This window comes from Cibotium barometz, chromosome 45 (genome assembly GCF_041138505.1).
Source record: "Cibotium barometz isolate CiBa-2024 chromosome 45, ASM4113850v1, whole genome shotgun sequence".
In the NCBI taxonomy this organism is placed as follows: Eukaryota; Viridiplantae; Streptophyta; class Polypodiopsida; order Cyatheales; family Cibotiaceae; genus Cibotium; species Cibotium barometz.
Window position 1 is genome coordinate 36094300 of NC_141090.1, and position 12144 is coordinate 36106443.

General features: G+C 46.4%; 2 protein-coding genes across 5 annotated transcripts; both read right to left on the reverse strand.

Annotated features, from left to right (window-relative positions):
* Nucleotides 1-322: 322 nt before the first annotated feature.
* On the reverse strand, nt 323-11163 carry LOC147612695 (uncharacterized). 4 transcript variants are annotated; one of them, XM_086783259.1, is made up of 11 exons: nt 11053-11163; nt 10800-10860; nt 10330-10450; nt 9957-10064; nt 9720-9840; nt 9528-9557; nt 9158-9429; nt 8925-9076; nt 1420-1532; nt 975-1184; nt 323-867 (listed from the first exon to the last, which is right to left on the reverse strand). In XM_086783259.1, exons 3-11 carry the CDS (start codon nt 10360-10362, stop codon nt 788-790), a joined length of 1119 nt encoding a protein of 372 aa, XP_086639385.1. In that variant the 5' UTR covers nt 10363-10450; nt 10800-10860; nt 11053-11163; the 3' UTR covers nt 323-787. The 4 variants fall into 4 exon arrangements, with proteins under 4 accessions (XP_086639385.1, XP_086639386.1, XP_086639384.1 ...); XM_086783260.1 differs by having other exon boundaries at nt 981-1184; nt 10330-10513; XM_086783258.1 differs by having other exon boundaries at nt 10330-10513.
* Nucleotides 7477-8915, reverse strand: LOC147612696 (uncharacterized). Its single transcript, XM_086783263.1, has 2 exons — nt 8649-8915; nt 7477-8544 (listed from the first exon to the last, which is right to left on the reverse strand). Exon 2 carries the CDS (start codon nt 7968-7970, stop codon nt 7653-7655), a length of 318 nt encoding a protein of 105 aa, XP_086639389.1. The 5' UTR covers nt 7971-8544; nt 8649-8915; the 3' UTR covers nt 7477-7652.
* Nucleotides 11164-12144: the final 981 nt, after the last annotated feature.

Sequence of the window (12144 nt, forward strand, 5' to 3'; positions counted from 1 at the left end):
CCCCCCCCCCCCCCCCCCCCCCCCCCCCCGAAAAAAAAACAAACAAATAAACAAACTTTAGATAGATAATTATACGTCTCTGCAGAATGTCTCAAACCAAAGGCAATAGCTCCATGTATCAAGGGCCATGTGCAAGAGTCTTCACGCATGGGCCAATCTGCGGGTGTATCTCAAACCGAAGGCATGGAGGACCAATGCGCAAGACACAGACCATTCTGCAGGTATCCAAACCTGAGACAATTAGAAAAATATGCTCGGCTGACACAATTTTGATAGTAAGCATGTATGCACCCAGCCCTTGCAGCCCCATGATGCAGATCACTTTGCTAGACTTGTTTTCACGTTAATGGATCCCTGCACTGCTGTGTCAACACGTTTTTACGGAACAAAAGATGCAGATATGGCTCTGCTGGGTCACTTAAAGACTTCTTTGAATTATTCATTTCAGAATGCTGAAAATCGGTGAATCTAATCTATACAATACAAGACGCAGTGCTTCCTAGCTGATTATCTATTCACAGCAAGCACCGCCCCCATTAACATCATGGGTCCAGCCTTTCCTGGTTTTCTAGCCTCTCCACGCTCAATTCCAAGAACAGGCTAGACCTCCAATTTTCCTGAGCTCCTGTTGGGTTTGCTTGGATGAGAGGAATTGAAAAATACTTCCTTTGAAAAATACTTCCTTTGAATGGCAAAAACAACATAGAAAAAAGCCGATGTATCCTCTGCAGCCATGCCCAAATCTTGTCTTTTTCCTGTATAGTCTGCCTTGGACTTTCTTGGAACCTCAATTCCTCTTGCGGGGCAAGCTTTTTTTTTCCGGTTTCAATTGTCTTGGTAACACTTTCTGGGCCCCTGATTTGCCATCTGAGCATGCAAACAAGTATGAAAAGATAGATACTGGTGACCGAAACCCAAGATAAGGTGAATACCCTTACTGGTGAGATAAGATACTGGTGAGATAAGGTGAATACCCTTACTGGTGACAGAACTTCTGCCTTCGTCTGAAAAGGCTTCCTTCCAGTATTTATTGAAGCCTTCACGGGTAGTGATAAATTGTTCCTCCTTTTGCTTTAGCTTGTCTATCACCATAGGCAAAGCTGTGTGTGGGTTTTTGTGTATCATGTCTTCAAATTCTAAACCATAATCATCATGTAGACGGTCACAGCAACGCCAATCAATCACTGTACATCAAAGGGAACTTTAGTAACAAACATTCACACTCAACGGTCCAAGTGCATGCATGCGGACGTGCACACACATATACATACATAAATACATGCATACCTACCTAAATACATTCATACATATGCATGCATGTATGTATGTATGTGTACACACACATGCACATACCTGGGCGTCAAGCCTGACAAGAGGGTGTATAAGGTTAATTGCAAATTCCACAAGGCAAAAGCCAACCTGTTAAATGTTCATCCAATGAGACTTCCCCTCCGGACCTTAGTCTGATTAATAGCTCCTCCAATCGCCTTATGGCTGCCCTAGTGGACTCCAAAAGAACATCTAACTCACAGCTGACAAGACATGACATTATGAGATGAGGAAAAACCCTGCTCAAATAAAACATTGATTATACTTGACTGGGAACTCTTCCACAGCAGAGTTTCTGCCATGTTGCCCTCTTTTAAAGATCAGATAAAGTTGTAAACTGAACTAATCCAGAAAATGGCCTTGAAACAAATTAGACGTATCACAGATAACCAACTGTTATTGAAGGCATATACGTGGGTGAACTCTACAAGAGAGATCAAGTCATGAGTACCATGACCATAATGTTGACCTCGTCCTACACGAAGCTTGTAAGAATTACGTAACTGAGAATTCGAGAGATACTCAAGTTCAGATACAAACATTCAACTCAAAATAAGTCATCTGTATCTGGTGAACAATGCTCCCTCCCAACACCTATCAAACAGTGCTCCCTCGCTCGTAATAACCCAATCAACAGCCCAGCATGACAGAGACCTGCTTCCAGAAAGGTCTATACCTTTGTTTGGGTACCAATTACTCATGGCATATGTGCGTTTACATCCATGTTGCACATGATGCCCTCACTAGGTCTCAATGGCTTGCTCCCTAAATACACACCTTTTCTAGGGGTGCAACCGCAGAGTAAGGGTGAAATTGTGCTCGATACTCCCATGTTTCCCAATGGTTCTCCACACGGCCTCCAGATAGACAGTCTCCCCCCTTTCCAGTTCCACTTCTAGACCTCACCAAGCATGAGATTAACCGCATCATTTGCATAGATCTCATTCAGCTACACACCAATAGGACTTGGCGAAGCATCCCACGAAGCTTCACTTCTAGAAGGAGAACTTTCTCAAGGTTTCAGGCATCAAGAAACCCACGTATCTCAGGCTTCAGCCGACATATCACATGCTGCAATCGGCCAATTGAGAGTGGCTATGGATAGAGACAAGGAGGGCCGAGAGTCATACCACTATCTGTTCAAATGTCCAGTATATTATGAGATACAAGGCTGATTCCATTGCCTCTTTTGAGAGGTTTTGTTCCACTTGCCTAAGTCATGGATTATAAAGAGCAGAGATGTTTAGGCCTCTTATCTTCGGAAGCTATGTCGCTACAGGGATAATCTTAAGACCTTCAAGCCCACTCGAGTTGCATTTGACAGAGTTCAGTGTTGCAGGCCTGCTGCTCCAGATTGACAGAGAGTAGGGTTAAGACCACGACCCCCCCTCCCCCACCCTGGCGGCACAAAGCCTACAAAGTATTTGCTTTACTCATAAAAGCAAAGGATAGCAAGGATTAAAGTTTGGTAGGTGGTAACGAATTGATTAATTTCTTTGGAAACATGCACAAGGAGATTAAATCCCCCCTCTTTCTACTGTAAAGAACACAAGAGGAATGCTTCCCCCTTTGCCATCAGGAATGATCTCCATCCGGCCCTCACTGTGAATTGGTATGGTGGAATTGTCGCCAATGAAAATGCGACCTAACTGCCGTTTCAGATCCTGAAAGAAGTCACGGGAAGGAGTCATGTGCCTGGAAGCACCACTATCAAGAATCCATTCCCGAGTATCCTTGGCGGTGAAGCCAACTACCTCCTCGCTCGAAGAAGATGAAGCATCGGTGTCCAACATCTCCAAGTGCACAAAGGCTAGAGTCTTTGCAGCTGAAGCTGAAGAATCAACACTCTTCCCAGTCCGCTTGGGACACTTCACCCAATAGTGGCCTTTCTCGCCACAATCATTACAGGTCCTCTCGGCCTTTAGTTTCTCACGGTCTAAATCGGGCTTCTTCTCAGATTTAATTCATTCAAGCATTCAAGCATTCAGCCAACCAAAAAACGCATCATCATCAGCATTCAGCAATCGTTGTCAAGAAGCGCTTCAGCCTACAGCCTTCTCAGTCTCACAGCATATTTCAGCATACATCTAGTCATCGTTTGTTCTCCATCCTCTCAGGTGAAGGAAAAACGCATGCATCTGCAGTCCCATACAGCCTAGAAGCAGTCCCAATTCAGCCACTCTCAGCCTCAATCTTGCAGCCTTCCTACAACCCCTTGGAAGAGTGCACTGGCGTCGAGATTGGTCATCATAGGTGCTTCTACAACAGTGTGCAGTCAGCCAATCGTTTGGTCTTCCGAAGGTCTTGCGTTTGGCTTATCTACAGTCCCAAAGTCAGTCCTACAGTCATTCTCTTCAAAGAAATAAAGCAAATACTCCTAGCAATAGCAGGGGGCCCTTCAGTGGGTAATTTGGGACCAATAAGGTGTCCAGATCTCTCTCTCTCTCTCTCTCTCTCTCTCTCTCTCTCTCCTCTCTTAAAGTTTGAAGTGTTAAAGTGGATCGCTAAAGACTCACGAAACTCAGGATATAGAAGGCGGTGTGAGACTTTGTGTGACAGGATACTTCATCTACGTATAATTCTGTTGCATGTTACATTGGTATCACATTTAGCTTGTCCACACACACCGCATCCTAGCGTGAGAGCATCCTTGGATGGTCAAACTTCGCTCCGGCACGACCACCAACTTCAAAAAAATGTCTACGGGGGAGAGTACACATCATTAGGAAGACGTCTCCCTCGAAGGAGACCATACTCTTCCACCAACAGAAGATACCATAGCTCTACTCATAGCTCAGAACCAACTTCTCATGGAGAGTCTCCAACTCTTGGAGGCCACCACAACAAAACCCACTCCACCAACTACCCCCGACTTCATCTCTCTTTTCTTTCAGATGGAACAACAAAGATGAGAAGATGAGGCCACGGCTCGGGAGCACCAGCCCCAGAACAGATGGTATGATGACGAGTGCAAAGCCCTGTACTCACGGCTCCGCATACAGAGAGCCTTGGGAGCCATCACACAGCAGGAGTCGAGGAGAGAGATGAGGAGACTTACTTGCCGCAAAAGGCGGGCCTTCGCAGAGATACAGGAGCTAGAGATCTTCCATTTCTTCATGAGTAGAGATAGCCCTATCTCATGGGGGCACTTCAGAGAGCCCCGGACACCGACACCTACTTCACACACGCATGGCACACATATGCAGAGGGCCTATACCAGCCGCCGACCATATGGGCCTACAGGGTGAGCATCTCATATATGCAGTAGATTCTTTGGCTCCTTTTCTTGCACACCTGTTTAACAGGGCACTAGCAGAGGGTTTGCCTGCGGAGTGGACGATGCACACCATTGTGCCGATCCACAAAACACGGGATATGCTCGATCCGAGCAACTACAGGACGGTTATGGTTGGCCACGTGTTGGCCAAACTCTATGGTGCAGTGTTGGAGCAAGAGCTTAGCTTATATGCTGAGCAAGCAGGTTTACGCTCATCAGGGAAGGCAGGCTTCAGGAGAGCTTTCTCTACCACTGACCATGTATTCACTTTGAGATGTATGATTGATCAGGCCAGAGTAGTGAGGAAGAGAAAGCTCTATTGCTGCTTTGTGGATTTCCGCAAGGCATTTGACACAGTACCACGAGAGAGGCTCTTTCACCGCCTGCAGTCTCTTGGCATACCAGCAGATATGACATAGGGCATCTATGCATTATATGAGCAGGTTTTTGGGCATGCCCAAGAGGTATGTCCGAGACTATTGCTAGCACCATTGGTGTGAAGCAAGGATGCCCACTTTCCCCCACGCTATTTGGGTTATACATTGATGAGGTGGCTGACTTCATTACACGGGGAGGCGGAGATGGAGTTGATTTAGCAGGTACCTCAGTACATATTATGCTTTATGCTGATGATATTGTATCAGTGTCTGAGTCTCCAGGAGGTCTACAGCAGCATCTACATGCACTCGATGATTTCTGCACACAGAGGGGTCTTACTGTGAACCTTGGAAAAACCAAGGTTATGGTCTTTCATACATCGAGACAGGGCAGAAGTCAGTTGACATTCACTCTCATAGGATGCCAGGTGGAGGTGGTGACATCATACGTGTACCTAGGGGTTACCTTCTCGGCAAGAGCCACGCGCTTCACCATGGGTTCGGCAGCCAGAGAGCTAGATTGACACGGGGATATGCAACATTGGCTATGCTAGAGAGATAGTGCCACCAAGCGCATTTTCAGGAGCCCCGGACGAAGGGGTGGCTATTTGACACATTAGTCACACCAGCACTCATGTATGGAGCAGCGGTATGGGCGCCAGGCCTTGCTACCCATTGGTGGACACAGATAGAGAGACCACAGGCCCTCATGATGGCACGCATGACACGCAGCAAACCGTCAGTACCTCATGACATTATCCGAGCAGAGTTTGTTGCGCCTCCTATGATGGTAGAGGCCATATTCCAGACTATATGCCTGCTAGACAGATTCGGAGAGATGCCACAGGACAGATTGTCATACAGAGCTTTTGAGGCATCTAGACAGCTGGCTTAGGCAGGAGACAAAGGATCATGGTATGCACAGGTCACACATTGGTTCTCACAGCATGGCCTAGACATGGATCATCTACCACCATTCCAATATGGCAGGGATGCACCACATATCCGTCTCTCTCATAGTGAGAGGAACAGAGTATTGAGACAGGACCTATGGCAGCTCTATACACGAGAGACATGGATATTGCCTACACAGCCTCTTCCACCGAAGATGCTATACTACAGAGATCGCTTCATGAGTACCACTAATGATGGATTTATAGAGAGGCCTAGATACATGGAGGGCTTTTTACCACACGGCTCCCGAGTGGCTATTGGTCAGCTTAGAGTTTCATCACATCGATTGGAGATCGAGACTGGTAGAGCAGCACGGATCCCCCAAGAGGAGAGGGTATGCAGATTGTGCAGAGAGGAGGTGGAGAGTGAGGAGCATCATGTATGCAGATGTAGAGCATATACAGCCATCAGAGAGAGAGATCCCATTTTATTCAGAGAGCCACATTCCCTACGCCAGATCTTTGAGGCAGCAGACCAGCGCATATTGGGGAGATTCATTCTAGACATACAGCGTCACAGAGAGACATCATTACAGGCTCAGACAGCTCTAGTGGGGGGACGACAGACACAAATTACTACATTTTTTCAGAGATCCATCCCACTCCCAGTCCCTACACAGCAGGGAATTACTCTCCAGAGAGCAGAGACACTCGGAGCCCGCAAGAGACAGAGGACATCTGGCTTTCGGACACCACGCCTATACCAGAGAGAGATGACAGAGATCAGAGCTCAGTTTCATAGAGAGGGTGCGGAGCAACTAGCTCGCTTCAAAGCAGACCCATGCATGTTCTTCAGGGAGCTGTGGACACCCCCTTCATTGATGTATACCATTTTACACCCCCCATATGGTACAGGATGGAGCTAGCTAGGTTGCATATCATGATTGTATACTCCATGCATATAGCTTTGCATTCTCCTAGTAGTAGAGCTCCATCCCCTCCCCCACTCATTCTACTTATTGCACACCTAGATTCAACTTTTTAGTTCAGTACTTTTTCATTTTGTTGGGATGACAGAGGATACCCCACATAGGTACACTGATTTGTCTCATAGGCCGAGTTCGGTCTTTTGGAAGACGTTAATAAAATCTTTCTTTCTTTCTTTTTTTCTTTCTAGCATCCTTCCTCCCTGGACTGCTACTGACTTCGACTTTGACTTGCTACTTTAACTGACTTTGACTTTGATTGATATTTTTGTTAGAACACCTTCCACTTTTGATCTCCACTTCCAAGTCTTGCTAAAGAACCGAGCATCCGTTCCACTACTTTCCCTTACCCTTAACACAACGGTGGGTCACCTACCGTAACTGATCATCCATGTTGCTGGGCCTTTGGGACTGATCTGAGAGCTTAATGATGTGCTGGTTATGCGTACATACCCGACTCGTTGCATAATGGGGTCGCCCCGAAGGCTGGAAATAGATATCATGGAAGGCACAAAATCTAGCGAGGCAACACAGATGCGGAGAGATGGAATCCCGGTTGCTCGTGCGAGAGGAAGCGGGGGGGGGGGGGGGGGGGGGGGGGGGATTCCATCACTCTCCCGATGGCACCACCAATCACCGGGAGAAGAGGAAGGTATTCCTTCCTGAGGCCTGGAAAGCATACTGTCACGGGAAAGCCTGAAACTCCAACTAAAGGGTCGGATGCCGAGTCGAAGCCGTGCTGCCACCATGCAAAGAAGGCATGGGCCATACATAGTGCAACACGGCTCAGTTACATGACAAGATCAAATGCCCCTAGTGAGTCGAACTCAACCTGGTAGTAGCCACGCCCCAAAGGATGAATATCTGCGATCTTTGCAGGTGCACCTAGGAGGCTAGCCTGAAGAAGATCTCTCTGTTGGCCACGCACGGGGCGGCTACCGACAATCTTGCAATGAAGACCTTCCTCTGCTGGCCGGTTGCCTTCTGGCATGTAAACCTCTGCTAGTCGACTTCTTCCTGAGGCTTCTGAGAGCTGGTCAACTGCTGAAACAGCCCCACAAGGCTGGTCGATTTGCTTTGTGGAGGACTGCCCACGACCTCTGTCCATGGACGGACTGCCACATGGCACCTGCACCTGTCAGGTGCAGCCGCATGCCTGCACACACGGTCTGGCTCCTGAAAACTGATGCCAGGCTGCTTTTCGCTTGGGAGACATGCCCTGAATAACTCAAGGGTGCGTCACAACACAACTCTTGGCTGAATGTTTCATTCTACTGCCATTTTCCTTCGTTTTCGCTGCCCATAACAGGGTCTCGTGATTCTCCATAGTCTCACGCTAGCCCTAGTTATGCTTACAGGCATCAAGGGGCATGTGACATCAACCCCGAACAAACCCCCTGTTGTAAGAAAGGTTAACACATAATTTCTTTGTCTCAAGCTAAATAGGTCGCCCAAATTAGATTCGACATAAGCAACAGATCTCAGCCATTCAACTGTGCTGTAATGAAGAAGTAAACTCAATGTATGTTGTCAGAAGAGATAAATAATTTGTTTGGATTGACCTGATTAGCTACTGAGCCTGGATACACACAAGCTGCATACCTCTCTCCAAAATTGTCCATACAGCAGGCAGGCAAACTCGCCGAAAGAAGCTGTGATGGGCAAGAACCCTCTACACGCACCTAGCACCCGCCAGCACCTTTATGGGTGACAATCTGCAAGCAATCTGCTACCTTGGCTGACATTGGAACTAATTCAAGATGTTGATTGGCCTTTATTTTCTCACCTATCCCAAATATGGCTGTCCATGCTCTAGCTCTTCATGGGTGTAGGCAGATGGCCCCGTCAGCAAGCCTTGTTTGGGCAGGCATCTACGTAAAGGGAAGGCCTCGCCTAAGCAATCAGAAGGCCACGATCTGATTACGAAAAAGGGTGATGATGGGCACCTGAATGTGAGTATCCAGCCTGAGTCTAAAGTACCAACTACCGGTATTTCAAACAATCATACTATTTTCAAACTCTAAACAACTAAAGGGAAGAAAAGAGTTAAGCTAGAACATACCAATCATCCTCACACTCCTGAAGCTTCTCTTCATACAGGTTCCTCTCAGTGCGCCTCAAGTTATAATTCTGACTACCAGAGGGAACACAGACCCAATGATCATTGAGAACTTGAGCTCTCAATGGATGCAGTTGACTTGCTTTTCTCATGTACTGAGGGTGCAAGAAATCCAAAAATCAGCTGTTCGGATACACAAATGGGAAGCAAGGCAGAAAGTCCAGTAAGAGTCGTACCTTCGTGGGTAACAGGCGATAGCTGGGAGTGCAAGTCATGCTCTTGGAAAGATCAAGGTCTGATATACGTTTACACCAAGTCTGTGCCCTGGGCTGAGAAGCTACATTTCTTCCTTTGCGCAATCTCTGTTGATAGCATTGCAACTGGCTGTTGTGAACCCCACCCCTTGGACCATGTTCATGCCCTCCAGTAGAACCACTGGCACCACCTCCATCTCTTGCATGACTGTTACTATTATCTGTGCCCTGCACTTTACAAGAACCTTTTATCTCTGCAACAGAGAGGCCATAACAATGAGGAAAGGTTAAGGGACTTATGCTTTAACCAAAACCTTCTCTCTAGGTATAAGCTTGTCGTGAACGCACATACCTCCATTCCAAAGGGTTGACTCTTGCATCCCTGAAAGACATAAGAAGATAGACAAACAATGCACAGTCAAGACTCACCATTGAACAGATCAGCAGCGCTTGCCCACCCACAACACCCCCCCCCCCCCCCCCCCCAAAAAAAAAAAGACAAAAACAGTGTAACTGCCAACAAATGCAAATTTGGACTATTCACCTTTGTATAGCACTGAAGCACTTTTAGACTTCTTCACATCATCAGCAGCCCCTAAATAAATACTCTGGATATCTCTTGTTGAACTCCCTTCTGAAAGGTTCCTGCTATCAGACATGTTAACCTGACAAAACATCCACGCCAAATATTTCAGGTAAAGCCTGAGAAAAATAATCCTACAACTACTATCTTTTCTTTGCACTGTCCCGTTTGCCATGGTTGGAGGCCATCAGGCCATACCTGCAAGCAACCATCTTCACCACAAGCAGTTGTTATGGTACATGCAGCCGTATCTCGGTTCTCTTCTTTCGAAACTTTTGCAGTGCCGATAGCAGCAAGCTTCCGTCTCTGCAAAAAGTGTTGTGAACAAAGCAATCTCTCTCTCTCTCTCTCAATGGCCATTAGACATCCATTGAAATGCTACTGAAGCTTATCGGATAGTTCATTGCAAAACCACAAAAGTGTGCTGCCAAAAACACCTTCAATGAGATGCTATGATCTACATACACTTGGGAACATCCTCACAGTGCAACTGCACTGCATCGAATATCTTTTTTTATCAATGCAGTAATGCCCTTGATTTGCACACCAACTAGTGCATGCCTCAATTTACCTTGCTGTTTCTACGCGGATTTATGCACTCCATCAGTTTGTCAGCTGCATTCCCAATCTCTTCCCGTGACTGCAATCAGCATCTCTCTCTTCTTGGCCTGATATATGCATTCCCCCTTGATCTACAGCATCCACACAATCACATACCAAGTCTCGCATGTTGGTTTTGCAAGCTGAAACCAATTCTGTAGATATCCAAAAAGGTTCAAAATCTTAAAATCTGATAGGAATTGTCTTCATAGATGCCATGAGCTGAATGCCTTTACATGAGACAATATGATATGTATCATCAGGGCTCATGATTGGAGATAATGCATGCAGTTTAGATGCTCTGTGTGTGTGTGTGTGTGTGTGTGTGTGTGTGTTGACTATGTTGATTTTTTCACAACAGCTGTACTGCCAAAGAAGCAGATAAAACAGTACCTCAAGCACTGCTGAAAAAGAAAGCCTTCAAGACAGAAAGGAAATCACCTGAAGTTTGGTCAAGGAAAAAGCACGGAGAGCTGTATGCACAACGTGCAGAAAGCACTAGCTGCATGGAACGGGTTGAAACAAGATCAGGGTAGGTCGTACAGGAAAACGCAAGTAGTGAAGGAGAGCACACAGGGCAATCAACCCCCTGCCCACCACCACCACAACCATCACCACACATACACACACAACCATCACCACACATACACACACGAGAGAGAGAGAGAGAGAGAGAGAGAGAGAGAGAGAGAACCTTGTTCTTTTATTTGCTCGTAGCGTGCATGGTGAGAGCGCGGAGAGAGAAGCTCCACTCGATCGTGAGTGTCCAGCACACACGCCCCTCTTCTAATACACACAATTGAAGTCACAAATCCATTTATACCATGAGTCTTTTTCTATTTTTGGGGGTTCCTCAATGTTTGAAATAAGAGGACACTCGGGTTGGTGGTTGCATAGTTGTGGTGTTTCTTTGGCTATGGGGTGGTGGAGGAGGAGGAGGAGAAGGAGGGAGAGCATAGAGTGGGAGGGGGGGAAAGAGGGTAGAGGAAGAGGACGAGGGAGAGCAAAGGAGGGGACAAGGAGAGGGGAGATGAGAGGAATGGGATGAACTTGACCACAGCCTTCATGAAGTTTATTAAAATTGCAGTACACTTGAAAACCTTCGTAGGTACAATCATCTCACACATCGCATGGGAGGGGAAGGACAGGAGTGGGATGGACTTGACCAATAGCCTTGATGAAGTAAGTTGAAAATTCAGTACACTTCGTAGGTACAATCATCTCACACATCACATGTTTAGATGGGTTTAAGAAGTCCTAGGTGGGATTCTTTGCGAGTAACATATCCATTAAAAAACACAAGTTTCTTTTTCTAGAACAATTATCTCACACATCACATGTTTAGATGGATTTGAGAAGTCCTAGGTGGGATTCTCCCTGCTGTGATTAATATATACATTGAAAAACACAAGTTTCTTTTTCCAAAACACACCAAGACTAGAGAAGTGCTTTCAAAAAACTACACATGTAAAGAGGAAGGGGGGGAGGGACCAGCGAAGTAGTGCTCATTAGGAAGCGTAAATGAGCTCCTTGTAAAAGGGTGTAATGACCACCGAAGTAGTGCTCATTGAGAAGCCTAAATGAGCTCCTTGTAAAAGGGTGCAATGATCAAACCATGAAACTGGTACAAACAAAAATGTGGCATCTTATTACACAATAATTGTGAGAGTGCAATGATCAAGCTAATAGACCGTAACTAGTACACACAAAAACATGGCATCTTATCACACAATATGTCCCAATGCTTCAATGGGAACTTAGCATGCCATGCCATGCCAACCAAACT